Source organism: Helianthus annuus, chromosome 4 (genome assembly GCF_002127325.2).
Source record: "Helianthus annuus cultivar XRQ/B chromosome 4, HanXRQr2.0-SUNRISE, whole genome shotgun sequence".
Taxonomy (NCBI): Eukaryota; Viridiplantae; Streptophyta; class Magnoliopsida; order Asterales; family Asteraceae; genus Helianthus; species Helianthus annuus.
Genome location: NC_035436.2, coordinates 179,514,757 through 179,534,058, shown reverse-complemented (window position 1 = coordinate 179,534,058; position 19,302 = coordinate 179,514,757). Strand labels below are relative to the sequence as shown.

The 19,302-nt window shown below is 37.9% G+C and overlaps 1 protein-coding gene and 1 pseudogene across 3 annotated transcripts; one reads left to right on the top strand and one right to left on the bottom strand.

The window, feature by feature from the left end:
* The first annotated feature begins 3,237 nt into the window (after positions 1–3,237).
* LOC110937453 lies at positions 3,238–12,614 on the top strand. Of its 3 annotated transcripts, none has more exons than XM_035988635.1 (4): positions 3,242–3,391; positions 5,625–5,717; positions 11,041–11,449; positions 12,382–12,614. In XM_035988635.1, exons 3-4 carry the CDS (start codon positions 11,093–11,095, stop codon positions 12,409–12,411), a joined length of 387 nt encoding a protein of 128 aa, XP_035844528.1. In that variant the 5' UTR covers positions 3,242–3,391; positions 5,625–5,717; positions 11,041–11,092; the 3' UTR covers positions 12,412–12,614. The 3 variants fall into 3 exon arrangements, with proteins under 3 accessions (XP_022035567.1, XP_035844528.1, XP_022035566.1); XM_022179874.2 differs by having other exon boundaries at positions 5,625–5,758; XM_022179875.2 differs by lacking the exon at positions 5,625–5,717 and having other exon boundaries at positions 3,238–3,391.
* A 190-nt stretch (positions 12,615–12,804) lies between these two features.
* LOC110933983 lies at positions 12,805–19,284 on the bottom strand (annotated as a pseudogene).
* Between the last annotated feature and the right edge of the window lie 18 nt (positions 19,285–19,302).

Sequence of the window (19,302 nt, the reverse complement as noted above, 5' to 3'; positions counted from 1 at the left end):
GTCATACGCCTTTTTCTAGGTCAATGAACACGATATGTAAATCCCTCCTGTTCTCCCGATACTTTCCCAAAAATCTCCTCAGAATGTTTATCACTTCCGTCGTTGACTGCCCTGTCATGAAACTAAATTTGTTTACGATAACATAAGTTTCCAATAGAAGGGATCTAGCACATGGTTTCAAATCCCTCATCTTTTCGTGTTTGCGGTTAAAGATCTAATGGAAATTCACGGATTCTTAGATATGGGAAAATTTACAAAGAAGATTATCAATGATTTAATTTTAAGAGTAATATACAAAAATTGTCCTTTATGTTAACACTAGATTGCAAACTGTATCCTTTACCTTAAAAAAGTACAAAAAAACGAACTCGATTTTGCAAACCCTTGCAGGTTACGTCCTTTAACCCTAACTTAGTTAATTTTAATGATTAAGTCTGTCCAAGTAGACCCCACATAAGGGTATTTTGGTATTTTACACTATTTACTCGAGTTAATAAACATAAAATGAAAGGTAATAAATAAAACAGATTAAAATATATACATATAAAAATACATATATACACACACATAAACCATCTACACTCTCTCTGTTTCTCTAAACTCTCTCCCCTATCTCTATCTAAAAAAACGACGACCACCATAAACGTTCTTACACGCCACTGCCAAATCCGACCACCATCACGCACTACCTACCACCACCCCCTAACTAAAAACGAACCCTTTAAATTCACCATCCTTCAGATCTGAACTCACCATCCACCAAGATCTGAGCCAGATCTAATTAGAGAAGACAGTGTTATGGACAAGAAAGGTTGGTTGGTTGTGGTGGTGGTGATCATAGGTGGTTGTGGGCTGATTGTTTGTAGATGACCCCTTCTTGATGGGTATTTATGGATTTATAGAGAGAGTGAGAAAGGGGGTGGTGGCAGGTGGGGGAGGTGGTGGTTGATGGTGGTGGTAGGGAACTCGTAAGAGAGGGGGTAGAGAGAAAGAAAGGAGTATTTATATAATATAGATACAGGGTGATTGACCAAAATACCATCATGTGGGCTCCATTTAGATAGACTTAACCAAAAAAATTAACTAAGTTAGGGCTAAAGAATGTATCCTGCAATGCTTTGCAAACATCGAGTACGTTTTTTGTATTTTTTGAAGGTAAAGGATAAAGTTTGCAATCTATTATTAACATAAAGGACAATTTTTGCTTACTCTAATTTTAATCATAGTTTGTTGTATTTGGAAAAGGAGAAATGAAGTTATTTTTTTAAAATAGTCCGCAAGATTTGTCAGGAGAAGTTAAGTTTAAAGGTTTTGTACTTTTGTTTCGTTTAAAAATAGGTCTTTAGGCCGTGGGGTATGTGGCGGGAGTTTGGGCGTGGGTTGGGGCAAAACGCCCAAGTCACCACCCCAGGTGGGCGGGAGTTTTGGCGTGGCCCCTTGGGGCTTGGGTTTCAAGCCGAGCGTGGGGCGGGGGAGCAAGGTGACATGGCGGTTTGTGAATGGCCCAAAGAAAAGAGCCGTTGGGCTAGCCGTTGGCCAACGGCTATAATAAAAAAAATCTTCCATTTTTTCACTATAAAACTCATATTTTTCTTCCATTTTTTACCACATTCATCAACCACATCTTCTATACCTCTTCAAACCGAAGATTCAATACCTACCCTACGCCGTTTTTCGTACACTCTCCTACGCCCGATTTAGCAGGTTATGCATCGTATATCGGCGTCGCCTTCAGCTGGGAGTTCTGGCTCGCGTAGGGGAATATACAGCGACCAGTTGGATGACATTTCATGCAAGTTGGATACATTCAACGTATTCCAACAACAAAGGGCCGAAATACGTAGGAGCAAAGAAGCTAGAAATGCCGCTAGAGATGCCCTGAAACAAAGACGGGATGATTTGAAAATTCTATCCCAGCCGATTGATCACCTACAGGGTGACGAGTTTGAAATAGTCTTGGCGTTGAGAGAAGAGATAAAAAACAAATATAAAAGTTAGGAATTTTTTTTTTTTTTTGTAATCTTCTTTTTTTTTGTAATCTTCTTTTTTTTTTTTGTAATTTTCTTTATTTAAAATTATTAAAAAAAAATAAATTTGTGTTATTGGGTCTGCCCAGCGGGTCAGCCCACAAGCCCACCAAACCCACGCCCACCATACCGTGTGTTGTAGTGGGTTTCCCATGTCTGCCACCCGCTTCCACATGTCAACCAATGCCCCAACCCAAGCCCAAACTCCCGCCCCACCATACCCCACGGCCTTTGTTTAAAAATAGGTCTTTAGGCCGTGGGGTATGGGGCGGGAGTTTGGGCGTGGGTTGGGGCAAAACGCCCAAGTCACCACCCCGGGTGGGCGGGAGTTTTGGCGTGGCCCCTTGGGGCTTGGGTTTCAAGCCGGGCGTGGGGCGGGGGAGCAAGGTGACATGGCGGTTTGTGAATGACCCAAAGAAAAGAGCCGTTGGGCTAGCCGTTGGCCAACAGCTATAATAAAAAAAAATCTTCCATTTTTTCACTATAAAACTCATATTTTTCTTCCATTTTTTACCACATTCATCAACCACATCTTCTATACATCTTCAAACCAAAGATTCAATACCTACCCTACGCCGTTTTTCATACACTCTCCTACGCCCGATTTAGCAGGTTATGCATCGTATATCGGCGTCGCCTTCAGCTGGGAGTTCTGGCTCGCGTAGGGGAATATACAGCGACCAGTTGGATGACATTTCATGCAAGTTGGATACATTCAACGTACTCCAACAACAAAGGGCCGAAATACGTAGGAGCAAAGAAGCTAGAGATGCCGCTAGAGATGCCCTGAAACAAAGACGGGATGATTTGAAAATTCTACCACAGCCGATTAATCACCTACAGAGTGACGAGTTAGAAATAGTCTTGGTGTTGAGAGAAGAGATAAAAAAACAAATATAAAAGTTAGGATTTGTTTTTTTTTTGTAATCTTCTTTTTTATAATTTTCTTTATTTAAAATTATTAAAAAAAAATAAATTTGTGTTATTGGGTCTGCCCAGCAGGTCAGCCCACAAGCCCACCAAACCTCCGCCCACCATACCGTGTGTTGTAGTGGGTTTCTCATGTCTGCCACTCAGTTCCACATGTCAACCAATGCCCCAACCCAAGCCCAAACTCCCGCCCCACCATACCCTACGACCTTACTTTGAATATCTCCGATTAAAAATTGGTGTAAATCTCTATATATTGTAAATTTGGTCTCTTGTCCGATTGGTAGGGTGCGTTTTAATGAAGTTTAATTAAAAAAATGAATAATAACACAGAAAAGCCCCTCCTGGATATAAACCCTATTTCTTTCTTTCCATCGATTCACTGCTTCACTAGATCCATCGTCTTCACTAGTTCGACTGCATCATCTTCTCTTGTAAGTTCATATTCTTAACCTAGATCCGATGTTACTCTCTTCATTTCCTTCATATTATGAGCTCTTACTGTCATAGTGATTTTAGTGACGATGATGTATCTTTTGGTGACGTCAATGATGATTTTTTTTCTGCGTCATAGCCTTCATTGAATTAATTTTTGGACTTTTCGCTTTTTTCATTTAGTTTTACTAAGATCATATGGAGAAAGTGGATATTAGGTTTTGAACTTTATACTTTTTATCATTTGGTTTTTGGCTTTGGAATTGTTTTAGTGTATAAATTTGCTTCTTATATGATCAACTGCTGGTATAAATTTGCTTTGGAATTGTTTTAGTTTATAACTTTGCTTCTTATAAAAACCAAGAAGTGTTCTGTTTTCTAAATGATTAATTGATAAACTATCTATGATACTTGTACTGCTTAAAAAGAATCTGAAACCATGTTGTATAGTTTCAAATGAGGTTATAGAGCCCAAGAGAAAAAAAAATAGTTTGAAAAAGAGATATCAAAATAAAAGAGATGACCATTTTGTGAAAAATAGTTCTACGTTTCAACGGTTTTTTATTTAGGATTTCTTGCTATCGATTGTTTGGATATATGCATGTGTATTTGTGAAATAGCTAAACGTAGGGGCATAGTTATTAAAGGCGCGAGGCGCACTCAGGGCGATTTGTTGGGCCCGAGGCTTTATTTGCGCCTAGGCGCTTGCTTTAATAACTTAGACATGAACCATAGTTATTAATGGCGCGAGGCGCACTCAGAGCGATTTGTTGGGCCCGGGGCTTTATTTACGCCTAGGCGAGCCCGGGCGCTCGCTTTAATAACTATGTGTAGGGGTAATGAGAACTGTGAAGATTGTTTTTCTTGAAGCTACAAGCGTAAGAAAGATGATAGTAGAGATTCATTTTAGTTAAAGATTTGGGGCTACCATTTGATTCAAATTAGTCTAGGTGTGTTGCAAATTCAACATTATTTCCTTCACTTAGAGCAAGTTTAGCGAATGCGAAACTTAGGAAGGACCCTTTCAATGTGAATGATGACTCAAGGGATGATGCGAACTCAATTATTATTAGTATCATCGACTTAAATGACGGTGAACCATAATTTCAAATGCATTTTCAAGTTACAACCAGACTCGGATGTAGTAGTATTCAGTGGTCCTACATAGAACTCGTAAGTTTTTAATGGAATATATTTTGGTAAGCTATCTTTTCTTGTGATTCGATGTAAGTTACCACATCATTTATTATATTAATGCGACTAGTACGTTTTTGTTATGCCCTTTTTGGATCTAGCTTTATATAATTCATTGTTTTTCTTGGTTTATGATTCTTTGAGATGAATCAACAAATCAAGGTACATGATGAGGCAAGGAAGAAGCTATCTATTGATAAATTTGTTCCTTGCCTCATCATGCACCTTCATGTATTCATTCTTCCCAATGAATCACAAACCAAACAAAAACGTGCATTGTATAAAGCTAGTTAAGAAAAAGACATGATAGAAACACACAAGCCACATTGATATATTAATGTTGTGATGATTTGAGTGGATCACAAGAAAAGAAAACTTACCAAAAATTGCGTCATTGGAACTTAGTAGTATGATAATTATATACTACATTCGGGTTTGGTTAGCAAGAAGGCGTGCTCGCATTCTGGCTCATCATCATTTGAGCCGTTGGCAATAGTGGAGCTTGTATCATGCCTTTGTTATCGTGTACATCACTTTTTATGTTTGTTTTCACTTTCGTAATTTATAAAAACTTGCATTTGCTTATAAAAGGGCATTTTATCTTATTGCCGACACATTGATTCATAGATAGTGATTAACTTTGGCAAATTGATTTTACATTTGTGTGACTTGTTAGGAAATTAAGTCAAGATCTAGGTTTTAGAGAAAACATAACAAAAGAAGGTGCAGATGAAGCGGTCTAGTTATATATGCGTATGTAGTCGAGGACACGCACATGAGATTCAATTCCGAACTCCGAAGGATATGTAATATCATAGAATAGTGAATGGATTTGCGCGTTTTGAGTTTTACTCTTGTTGCAAAAAAGACGTTATTCTTAAAAGTCACAAATCATATATTTGAAATAAAGGGAAACAATGATCTTAGGTCTCTCTATGGTTTTAAAAAGCGCACTCAGATCTAGGCCTTCACCATAGGCTCGACCCGGAAATAGAGAATTCAGTCCCTTCTGATCCATTCGTTTTGATAAATGCGCAGCGGAAGCTTTTACAAAAAGCGGTGACAACACGGCACTTCAGTGTGAGGCAGTGCTTCTTGCACACGACTAGAAGATAAAAAGAGAGATAGCATGTGAGATGTATTTGCTTAAAGTAAATAATTGTGCAGAAACGGTGGGTATTTTTTATGAAGATATCGCTTATTTATTTATATATATAATAATTAAACTACAATATTGAGTTTTCTTTTACATGTAACTTCACCATCTGTCCATCCATACATAAAAATACTATAGTTATTACAGTAAATGCCTTTTAAGTTATTAGTTGTGTGTGTTAGAAGTTTCTTTATGTAATTAAGCTGTCGATATAGCTTCTTAGGGTATCTATTATTGAGTTGCTTTTGACTGATTTTGTGTTGGGTCTGAAGGTTCTTTAGGTTCTACATATAGGTTGTTTACATATTATATCGTATGTATATTAAATGTATAAATATTATATATATACGTGGCTCCTTGATAGAGATCGGATATGAAATAATTGTGATAAATTGAATATAGAGAAGATTATAGAAACAAAGGACAGAACCGATTGTATTGCTGAATACGTAAAGGAACAATTACAGAGATAATCCAGGGCCTAGCCCTCTCTCACTGCACAAGCAGGAGCCCTAATGAACAAACGAACAAACTCAATCCTATCCCTAACACGCCTTATTCTCTATTACTTATACTACCCCCATATTACACTTTAGCCCCTTAAGAATACCTATAATTCCCTCTCATAGCAGATTCCCATCATTACTCCCCCCTTCAAAACAGTCTTGTCCTCAAGACTGTGATCGGCTACGACGTCTGGTGGCCGACCCTGCCCATGCACCACCCAGAAATGATAGGAGTCAACAAGTAACTCAATAACGGAATTGTGAAGTGTGACATATGGACAAAAAAACAAACGTATTGTACCGCCTTTCCAACCAAGGCGTTTATCGCCAATTTTGAACGTAGACACCACCATTGCCATCAGAAGCTGTTTTTCCAATGGTGGAGGTCGCTGAAACAGAAGTACAGTGAGTAGGAAATCCTCAGAACTCCCGAGTCGACCAGCAGATTGGGTGGGCCCGCCCACAAGTGATTTTGAATTCCATTGCAACCCAGCCATATTGGAGCCAAATCTGGCTGGAGGAGTTTTCTCACATAACAGGCCCAAATCTGGAGAGTCCGGGCCCACAATAAGTTTCTGCTCCTCACCATGGCCCGCCACTGTGCCGGAGCCCAATATCCCTTCTAAGTCACTCGTCATGACCCCATTAGAGCTATGCGACAACAAACAACCAAGGCCAATTGAGTTTTCTTCAGATCTAGAAAGCATAGCCTTACCTGGAGCTAATATTGACGGAGAATTAGGGAGAGATGACGGAGATTGGATCAAAGGATCTGCAGAACCGCCGGAAAAAGTTGAAACCGAATGAATATTCATCCGCGGATTGCCATGATTGTCTGAAACTTCTTCAAATTGGTCATGTACAAACGCGTTTTCAGCAGGTGATAAGGCCCAATTAACACTATCTGGCCTAGATTTGGAGCCACATCCATTGTGCAGCCGCGATTTCCCCAGGCGTTCTTCAGATCTGGCGATGATAGACTCCAATTGCTCTAAGAGAGAAGGTGGAGGATTAGGAAGAGAATCAGAGTGACGATCCACCACACAGTCAAGTTGCAGATCTGAAGACAGATTTGGAAAAAACGACGGAGATCCAGATCCTGACAAACTATCATCAGACCTCGTCTCCTGATGTTGAATCCAAGCGAGAAACACCTTTCTAAACTCACGGGATTCAGCGTGATGCTCTTCTAATGCCTTCAAAGTGGTTTTGATTTCAGCAACATCACCTTGAAGTTGTTTAATCCGTTGTTCCTGAGCATCTAATCGAAAATTATGAACTAGGGTTTCCATGATAAACAGAAGAAAGCGGCAGGTCACAGGCAGGTCGGACCAATGATAGAGATCGGATATGAAATAATTGTGATAAATTGAATATAGAGCAGATTATAGAAACAAAGGACAGAACCGATTGTATTGCTGAATACGTAAAGGAACAATTACAGAGATAATCCAGGGCCTAGCCCTCTCTCACTGCACAAGCAGGAGCCCTAATGAACAAACGAACAAACTCAATCCTATCCCTAACACGCCTTATTCTCTATTACTTATACTACCCCCATATTACACTTTAGCCCCTTAAGAATACCTATAATTCCCTCTCATAGCAGATTCCCATCATTACTCCCCCCTTCAAAACAGTCTTGTCCTCAAGACTGTGATCGGCTACGACGTCTGGTGGCCGACCCTGCCCATGCACCACCCAGAAATGATAGGAGTCAACAAGTAACTCAATAACGGAATTGTGAAGTGTGACATATGGACAAAAAAACAAACGTATTGTACCGCCTTTCCAACCAAGGCGTTTATCGCCAATTTTGAACGTAGACACCACCATTGCCATCAGAAGCTGTTTTTCCAATGGTGGAGGTCGCTGAAACAGAAGTACAGTGAGTAGGAAATCCTCAGAACTCCCGAGTCGACCAGCAGATTGGGTGGGCCCGCCCACAAGTGATTTTGAATTCCATTGCAACCCAGCCATATTGGAGCCAAATCTGGCTGGAGGAGTTTTCTCACATAACAGGCCCAAATCTGGAGAGTCCGGGCCCACAATAAGTTTCTGCTCCTCACCATGGCCCGCCACTGTGCCGGAGCCCAATATCCCTTCTAAGTCACTCGTCATGACCCCATTAGAGCTATGCGACAACAAACAACCAAGGCCAATTGAGTTTTCTTCAGATCTAGAAAGCATAGCCTTACCTGGAGCTAATATTGACGGAGAATTAGGGAGAGATGACGGAGATTGGATCAAAGGATCTGCAGAACCGCCGGAAAAAGTTGAAACCGAATGAATATTCATCCGCGGATTGCCATGATTGTCTGAAACTTCTTCAAATTGGTCATGTACAAACGCGTTTTCAGCAGGTGATAAGGCCCAATTAACACTATCTGGCCTAGATTTGGAGCCACATCCATTGTGCAGCCGCGATTTCCCCAGGCGTTCTTCAGATCTGGCGATGATAGACTCCAATTGCTCTAAGAGAGAAGGTGGAGGATTAGGAAGAGAATCAGAGTGACGATCCACCACACAGTCAAGTTGCAGATCTGAAGACAGATTTGGAAAAAACGACGGAGATCCAGATCCTGACAAACTATCATCAGACCTCGTCTCCTGATGTTGAATCCAAGCGAGAAACACCTTTCTAAACTCACGGGATTCAGCGTGATGCTCTTCTAATGCCTTCAAAGTGGTTTTGATTTCAGCAACATCACCTTGAAGTTGTTTAATCCGTTGTTCCTGAGCATCTAATCGAAAATTATGAACTAGGGTTTCCATGATAAACAGAAGAAAGCGGCAGGTCACAGGCAGGTCGGACCAATGATAGAGATCGGATATGAAATAATTGTGATAAATTGAATATAGAGCAGATTATAGAAACAAAGGACAGAACCGATTGTATTGCTGAATACGTAAAGGAACAATTACAGAGATAATCCAGGGCCTAGCCCTCTCTCACTGCACAAGCAGGAGCCCTAATGAACAAACGAACAAACTCAATCCTATCCCTAACACGCCTTATTCTCTATTACTTATACTACCCCCATATTACACTTTAGCCCCTTAAGAATACCTATAATTCCCTCTCATAGCAGATTCCCATCATTACTCCCCCCTTCAAAACAGTCTTGTCCTCAAGACTGTGATCGGCTACGACGTCTGGTGGCCGACCCTGCCCATGCACCACCCAGAAATGATAGGAGTCAACAAGTAACTCAATAACGGAATTGTGAAGTGTGACATATGGACAAAAAAACAAACGTATTGTACCGCCTTTCCAACCAAGGCGTTTATCGCCAATTTTGAACGTAGACACCACCATTGCCATCAGAAGCTGTTTTTCCAATGGTGGAGGTCGCTGAAACAGAAGTACAGTGAGTAGGAAATCCTCAGAACTCCCGAGTCGACCAGCAGATTGGGTGGGCCCGCCCACAAGTGATTTTGAATTCCATTGCAACCCAGCCATATTGGAGCCAAATCTGGCTGGAGGAGTTTTCTCACATAACAGGCCCAAATCTGGAGAGTCCGGGCCCACAATAAGTTTCTGCTCCTCACCATGGCCCGCCACTGTGCCGGAGCCCAATATCCCTTCTAAGTCACTCGTCATGACCCCATTAGAGCTATGCGACAACAAACAACCAAGGCCAATTGAGTTTTCTTCAGATCTAGAAAGCATAGCCTTACCTGGAGCTAATATTGACGGAGAATTAGGGAGAGATGACGGAGATTGGATCAAAGGATCTGCAGAACCGCCGGAAAAAGTTGAAACCGAATGAATATTCATCCGCGGATTGCCATGATTGTCTGAAACTTCTTCAAATTGGTCATGTACAAACGCGTTTTCAGCAGGTGATAAGGCCCAATTAACACTATCTGGCCTAGATTTGGAGCCACATCCATTGTGCAGCCGCGATTTCCCCAGGCGTTCTTCAGATCTGGCGATGATAGACTCCAATTGCTCTAAGAGAGAAGGTGGAGGATTAGGAAGAGAATCAGAGTGACGATCCACCACACAGTCAAGTTGCAGATCTGAAGACGGATTTGGAAAAAACGACGGAGATCCAGATCCTGACAAACTATCATCAGACCTCGTCTCCTGATGTTGAATCCAAGCGAGAAACACCTTTCTAAACTCACGGGATTCAGCGTGATGCTCTTCTAATGCCTTCAAAGTGGTTTTGATTTCAGCAACATCACCTTGAAGTTGTTTAATCCGTTGTTCCTGAGCATCTAATCGAAAATTATGAACTAGGGTTTCCATGATAAACAGAAGAAAGCGGCAGGTCACAGGCAGGTCGGACCAATGATAGAGATCGGATATGAAATAATTGTGATAAATTGAATATAGAGCAGATTATAGAAACAAAGGACAGAACCGATTGTATTGCTGAATACGTAAAGGAACAATTACAGAGATAATCCAGGGCCTAGCCCTCTCTCACTGCACAAGCAGGAGCCCTAATGAACAAACGAACAAACTCAATCCTATCCCTAACACGCCTTATTCTCTATTACTTATACTACCCCCATATTACACTTTAGCCCCTTAAGAATACCTATAATTCCCTCTCATAGCAGATTCCCATCACTCCTCTTATATACGAAGCTCTCATCTCATACCTTGCGGCTTGTGCCTTGTGTTTTGGCTTCTGGGACCTAAGAGTCTCGAAACATACTTGTATCCACACAAACCAACTTTTTGTTTCAATAAGTATGTTTATTAAGATAGTTTAACAGTCCATAAACTCTGTCTTGTCTTAAGCAACTGATAAACTATTTACACATGGTTTTGCAGATTTTATTTCTCAGCACCTAAAAAACTAACGCTATCGAATCAAACCCTAAGCATGTTGAAGTTCTTGTCGAAAGTGAAGATTGAATTCAATGCACTAGACCCACGTACGGCGGCATGCATGGAGTTCTTGGCTCAGTGCAATGCTCGAACAGCCAAGGAGTCGAACCCTTCGTGTCAACTGTTGGTCAAACGCCGCACTGATAGCTACCCACCGCAGATCTCGGTGACATTTGTGAACGGGGTGGAGGAAGTTTTTGATGCCACCTCAACACCCGCACAAACCATCCGGAAGATGATTCTAGAAAAAGGTCAACAGCTGGAAACAGAACAAATGTTTCGTGAAGCCGGTGAGAAGTGGCCCGTAATTATTCCGGCGGAAGAGATTCATCAGTCATTCCCTGGTACCAAGGTTAGAAAAAATAACTGGTTTATTTAGTGCTTTCTTGATTATTACTCCATAGATTCATCTACAGTTTGAATATTGTTGCAAACTGTAACTACACAAATCCACAACACCAAAGTGAAGTGGCAAACTGGGTGGGTCGGTGGGTTGTGCAACAGCTCAATCGGATAATTTTTTAATATGGACCAAGTTGACCCATGTACACTTCTTTGTCCATTTTTTAAAATTTTGTATGAATAATTGATGTGTTGATAATGATTTCAAAAACTACAATATACCATCTTCTACCCCATTAAAGATAACACATGACCCAAATTAATCCTACCCTTTTATATGTAAATGGGTCAAAAGCATTGTTATTGGCCAGTAGCGGCAAATAGCGATAAGGTACCTATATGCTACATAGCGAATAACGATAAATAGCGGGCGCTATTTTATAAATAGCGATACACTAGAAAAAAAATTTATATGTATATTATATCAAAGTACGATGGTATAATACGCTATTTTACATGTGTATTTAGCAAAAACCTAAAATCCAGCTTTTTATAGCTATATTTAATCGCTATTTCTATTTAAAAAAATTAACTGAAATCCTGCTAATTATGCCTGTAGCGATTTTCGACCTATACGCTACGCTATTCGCTATAGCGACCATAGTGACCGCTATTGACAAGTCAACTATGGTCAAAAGTGGTACCTCTAGTGACAGATATGTTACATGATAGTTTCTGGTTTCTTTATTTTTAGTTTTACACGTTTTCATGGAGAGCATTCCATGAATGTGAAATACGAACTGAGCTTAACGCTAGTATTTTATATGCTCACTTTTTCTTGTTTCGAATAAACTTATCTCTCTTTAGCAACTCAATCATTTCATTTAATTTAAACGTAATTCCTATCCTATGTTTATATATCTCTTTTTTTAAATTTATCAGCCAAGGAAAGCAGAAGAAAAGAAGCAATAGCTCTCAACAACTATCCTACGCTCATGCTATGTGGATGATGCTTGCATTATGTTTGCAGGTTAGTTAAATTCAAGAAAGGTTTTGTAGTGGAATTGACATAAATGCCCTTCAGTTTATTACTGGCATTTTATTCACTTAAGTAATAATTAAACTTATTATTACGTTTCCCGTTCTTCGCTTAAGGAATAATTAAACTTATTATATATCCCGTGAATGACTTTATGCTTGAGAAATTGTTAACAAGTTTATATCGTGTTATTTTGTTGCGACTGTTGTATGTGTGCAACAAATTAGGTAGAATAGAAAATTTAAGATTAAAATAACAAACTGAAGATAATAAATGTAGAAGCAAATCTGTTACATCTTGATATCATTTCTCATAATATAATTCTTTTAGAAACCTGGTATAATAGTTGATGAAAATGGAGCTATTTCTGTTTGGTTAAAGCATACACCAGACGGACCGTTATCTGGCAACAGAGCAGCCATTACCGGACCTTTAGCACCTTCATCCGCCGTAGTAGTTCCAGTTTGATATGTCATATCTGTTATAACATACCCAGGGCTCACACAATTCACAAGAGTATTCTTATACTTTCTTGCCATGAGCCTTGTGTAAGCATTAAGAGCAGCTTTCGAAACTTTGTAAGTGGCCATCCATTCTCCTTCAACTTACCCTCCTTAAAATCACTCAAAAACCGTTGGGTTAATTACTTACGTATAGGTCTCCTAGGCAGAGCCGCAGTGCTAACGTTCACCATTCTTGGGGATTTAGAGAGTTGGAGAAGAGGAATAAGTAATTCTGTAACCGTTTTGGTTGTGTAGTAATTTGTTTATAGACACTTTTCTCCCAAGACGTACGGCTCTTCCAAATGGTGGTTAAAAGATGCGCTTTCTCATCGGAGACTTGGAACTAATAAAGTAACACGTAACACAGTCATGTTCGTTTATACTCAAGCTACAGTTTAGTTTAGTTTGGCTTTGTTTTGACGAACAGATTAAATTCATGCATTTTAAGTTAAAAGAAGCCATACAGTAATGGTTAGAGACTTAAGAGCCCATCTAATTTAAATCCCTTCAAAATCAAAACTAAAGATATATTATTTAGTGTAAGGAATTGTAACAAATAGTTATATCATAAAATTATTATTAGAATTCTAAATACAAAAGAGCACGGCAATTTCAAATTTACAATCCAAGTATATGATTTTAAAAATAATCAGGGGAGAAGCTTCAAGGGCCACTGAAAATAATGAAAGATTAACTTTGTGTTGGGTGTTCTTTGGGATATTTTTTTTCGAATTTCGTTTTTTTTCCTGGTCAGGAAAAAGTGATCCGATAACCGACCCATTTAAAGTTCGGGTTGTTCGGGTATAGGTTATTCGGGTTCGAGTTGTTTGGTTTTCGGGTTTAAAAGTAGAATGGAGAAAAAGAAATTTTTTTTTTTTTTTCACAAAGTATCATCAAATATATCATGTTAAAAAATATCGTCACAATTCAAAAATCATTTAACAATTTGGTATGATAATATTCATAAGTCTCAAAACTTGATGTTTCAAATACAAAACACTCCAAATCAAATCACATCTATAAAAAAGACAATTAATGTTTGGGTTTCGAGTTTTGGGTTTTTGGTTGGGAAAAAGTGACCTGATACGGGTTGGTCGGGTTCGGGTTTTTCGATTATTCTCTAATTTGGGTTTGGGTTACTTCGAATTCGGGCCGGGTTTCAGACAAAAAAGACAGCCCTATGTGAAATTTATTTGGTTTTTACCCTTTTACGGCTTCTCATTCGGCGTCTTGGATGTTCAAGTACAATTTGAGATGCTTTAGTACATGTTCCCATGTGCATATGTATGTACTGACGATACTGGAATTTTTCGACTGGAGAGGCACAATATTTATTTTTACATCTACTAGTGTATATAATTTAATTTTGTTAGTTCAAATATTAAAAAAATAAAATAAAATGATAGATAAAATTTAGAAGTAAATAAAAATAGTAAAATAGTTTAGATCAAAAAAATAAATTTAATAAATCAATAGAAAAAACTAATGCTATAAAATTCTTATCACCGGCTTAGTTCCATCTCATCTGAGATGTCCCGTTCACTGGTTTTATAGCTAAAGTTATTTTAATCAGCAAAAGAAATAAATTACCCACCATTTCTTCTTCTCACACAACTAGCAAGTAGAAAACACTTGTGGGTAAAAGTTCAAAATTAGGCTCAAGTTTGATACTGGCGGATCCAGTAATTTTTTTCACAAGGTTTCTTTTGGTAGATTCTCACTATTTTTTTTTTTTTTGAAAATCATACAAGGTTTTTGCTGGTTTTTTTTTTTCAATTTGTTTCAAACCGAGGGGGTTCTCGGAAACCCCCAAAACACCCCTAGATCCGCCCCTATGCATCCTCTACTACTACAAAGTTTGGCCAGCCGGAGGATCAAGAATCCTCCGTGCCTTCTGCAGTTCCACCACTGTATGGACGTCATGTACACACGCGACACATGTGGCGATTTTTGTTGGTCTAAAAATATCATGTGGAATAAAGTTTTATCATCGATTTATAAACGCCAGTTTGTCAACTCAGTGAGTAATCCCTGTTTTGACCAATTTTAAGTGGCACACTCCAAATTCTACCCATCTATTTAATCATCATTACATTGTCATCGGTTCCTATATTGAACTTCAGTCGTGGATGCTCAATGCAAGTAAATATTATAGACCAGATGGTTTCGAAATTTGTTTTTCAAAACGTTTATAATGATATAATTATTTCTCAAGTGATATAAATGACAGGGGTTGGTTCCGGTACAAACCATATTTATCCTACAAACCGTAAGAATAGATCCTAACACTTAAAAAAGTTAAATTAGCTAATATCAAAACAAGGGTGGAGTTACAATAGGAAGTTTATTTGGTAGGAAGGCTAGGAAGTGATCTTGACCATCCATTTAGTTAATCAAGGGCTAAGATTAAATGATGGAAATTGAAGGGAAGAAAAGAGGCGCGTGAGTTTGTTTAGGGGCATTCTAGTCAATCCAAGCCAATAGTTTCTCTCTCCTCAAATTCCCCCCCCCCCTCCCATTTTTTAAACGTTAATAACTCTTTCATACGACACTATTTTTTTTATAAAAATTGCACAAAAAAACGAGCGTTTTTTTATCTTTAAAACGAGTATACTATTGCTATATTTCCAAAAAAAAAAAAAATTAAAACCCAGTTGCGTAAAACGCAATAGAAAAACCCCCAGTTACGTAAAACGCAATGAAAAAAAACCTAAAAAATGACATTTTTCTAAAACGCAATGCACAAAAAACACAAAGAAATGACTTATTTGTAAAACGCAATGGCCAGAAAACACAAAGAAATGTCTTATTTCTAAAACGCAATAGCCTAAAAACTAAAAGAAAATGTACTTTCTAAAACGCAATGGACTAAAAACACATAAAAATGTGTTTTACCTAAAACGCAATGCACAAAAAATACATAAAAAAGTGTTTTACCTAAAACGCAATGCACCAAAAACACAAAGAAATGTCTTATTTGTAAAACGCAATGGCTAGAAAACACTTAAAACGTCTGTTTTCTAAAACGCAATGGACTGAAAACACATAAAAAACTGTTTTACCTAAAACGCAATGCACGAAAAACACAAAGAAATGTCTTATTTGTAAAACGCAATGGCCAGAAAACACTTAAAAATGACTCATTCTAAAACGCAATGGACTGAAAACACCTAAAAAATGTGTTTTACCTAAAACACAATGACTAAAAACACTTCAAAAATGTGTTTTACCTATAACGCAATGACTAAAAACACTTAAAAATGTGTTTTTTTCTAAAACGCAATAGACAGAAAACACATAAAACTCTCTTATTTCTAAAACGCAATGGACACATAAAACTGTTTGGGCTCTGCCCCTTGGACCCCGCCAGGGGCTGCCGCCCCTGGGACCCCGCTACCAGGGGCGCTGCCCCCGGACCCTCGCCATGATCGTAAAACGCAATGACTAATTCAAAAACCCAGATCGTAAAAATGAAATTAAAAATTTTCTTACATGGATCGAAGTGATTTCTTCAACAATTGACGAATTTTGAATGATTGAAACACTTATCAGTGCTCGAATCGAACGAATCGAGTGATTATCTCCAAAATCACCGGAAAAAACGAGATTTTTTATGAAATTAAACTGGGTTTTCTTCAAAAAAGCTGAACAACACGTTGATCGGGTGTTTGAATCATTGATTGGTGATGAAAATCGCACTACAATGTAGTGATTATTGAGATAGAAAGTGAAGAAATGGTTGAAGATGATGGGTTTTGAAATTAGTGGGTTTTGAAGTTATTGGGTTTTGAAAAGGAAGAAGAAAGGGTTGGATTGACTAAAATACCCTTTTTCTTTATTTTAAATGTTGCCACATGTCCTAATTCTATTGCTTTCTACACTTCCTGGCCAAAATAAACTTTCTATTTGATCTTTTCCCATCAAAACAATACATACATAAAAGTAGCACATTTGAATTATATTAGCACATGAAAATTAATCAAGATAATTGATTTTAGCATATATATTTGAATGATATCAACACTTTTCTTAATCAGCACATTGAAAACAAAAGAAAGATCCAAATAAAGAATTAATTGCTTGTTAGCACATTTATAGGGAATTCAATATAATTGATATTATTTAGAATATTATTTTATCATTTCTTTATAATTGGTTGGATGTCACATGACACTTTTTAAATGATTCTTACAGTTTGTATGCGAAATGTGGTCTGTATTTGATCCTACCCCATAAATGACATGATCAATAATTTGTAAATAGATAGACTTACAAGCCCTGATCCACCTATAAATTCTTTTTCACGTATGATAACTCCAGCTCTTCCTGCATTATTAACCTGTATGCAAATTTTAGATTTTCTTGATCTAAAACGATTTTCTCACTACATTCTTTTTTATAATTTACAAGGGATATTGGCCTCTAATAATCCTAAGTAGATGTCATTGGTCATTGGCAGTCCCACCTTTTTTTATTCCACCTGGCAGTCTCATCTTTCAACTATTTTTCCTCCACCGGTCCTCAGTTAAAAAACTTTAACGAAGTTAAGCTTTTTTCTTAATTACAAACCGATATTTTAGGGATTTTGATCAGAACAAGGATACGAGTCTATTGATGTAAAACTTACCTCAAAACGGTGCTCCAAACGACTAAATTTTTGTTAATTGGAAGTTTAAACACCAGAATTGTAACACCGTTTTCTTCATTTGGAGCACCATTTCGAGGTAAGTTTTACATCAATAGACTCGTATCCTCGTTTTGATCAAAAGCCCTAAAACGTCAGTTTGTAATTGGGAAAAAACTTAACCCCGTTAAGTTTTTTTAACTGAAGACCGGTGGAGGAAAAATAATTGAAAGGTGGGACTGCTAGGGGGAATTAAAAAAAGGTGAGACTGCCAATGGCCAATGACGTCTACATAGGATTATTAGAGGCCAATATCCCAATTGACAATCATAAGCACATTAACTTAAATCACATATGATAATACCCAAAATATATACAAAGCTCATGACAAGTTGAATGAAATGGTAAAAGGATCAAACATTCTTGCAAATGGCCTTAGGTTGGTTTCGTTTGATTTTTGGCCAAAGTCAAAAATCAACGGATTTTAGGGTATTGGATTAACTTCTTGATCGAGGAAATAATGTTAGAGATTAAACGAGTTTGGTGACGCAAGAGTACGAACTCAATTTAATCCTAATATTGTTTGAGTTTATTGTGCAAATAATTACATGTGCCTTGTAATTAATAATAAGTTTGTTTCTAATTGTTTTGGACTTTATATATTCTATGGTATGGTAGGCTTAATAATATTCCATGTTGTTGGTTTTTGGTAATCTACCATTAAACTATTTAGTCTATTTAATCGTTTTGTCCATTTGTCCATCAAAGTGTTTAGTCCATTAATTTGGAACTAAAAGTCCATTACGATGGTCCTTTGATTTGTTGGGCCAGTGATGGTTGACTTTGGCATTAAAGGACAATTAATTAAATTATATTTAATTGTCAACAGATGGTTAACTTATTTTGAATGGTTTAAGTCCATGATGTTAATTGGACTTTGGGCCCATGATGATGGCAGATGAAATTTCTGTCCATCTCGATCAATTGATACAAACAAAATAAAAGAACACGACATAGATACGAGAGGAATAGACGTGCGTACGGTTACAGGGTTATGCGATTGAATTTATATTTCACCACAGAATAATCAAATCCCAATTCCTCCAAGAGTGATCTCTGTCTAATCCGATAAATCATTGCGTGTAACCCGCAAATAGGTTTATCTGATAGTTCTCATACGATTCAGAGATTAATGCATGTTTTATCACAAATTTTACAATTTTAATTTCGGGTTCTAGGTTTGTTATTTCTTTGAATTACTTGTTATAGACCAATTATACAACACTAAACCTCCAAGATTTCAAAATATTTACCAAGATATCAAGCTTCCCGAAGTGTGTTTGGACAAATTTCACCAAACACACGATACTAGACGGATCGTTGATGTCTAGTTGATGGAAAACGATGTTAGAAAAGCCAGAAACGTTTTGTTTCTCCATAGTTTCTTCCCTGTGACTTTGATTTCTAGACTTAGTATAACCTTAACTCCATTTAAAGCAAGTTGACGACATATTCCAAGTCCAATTCCTCTGTTTCCTCCTGTGACAATTGCATATCTGGATTTACAAAATTATAATAACAATAACAATAATAATAATCTGAGGGAATATTTTAAATCCTAGAATGTAAATATTTATGGAACAAAGATAAACATTTGGTATGCACCTTTGCTCCTCCATTGGTAAATAGGAAGTGAG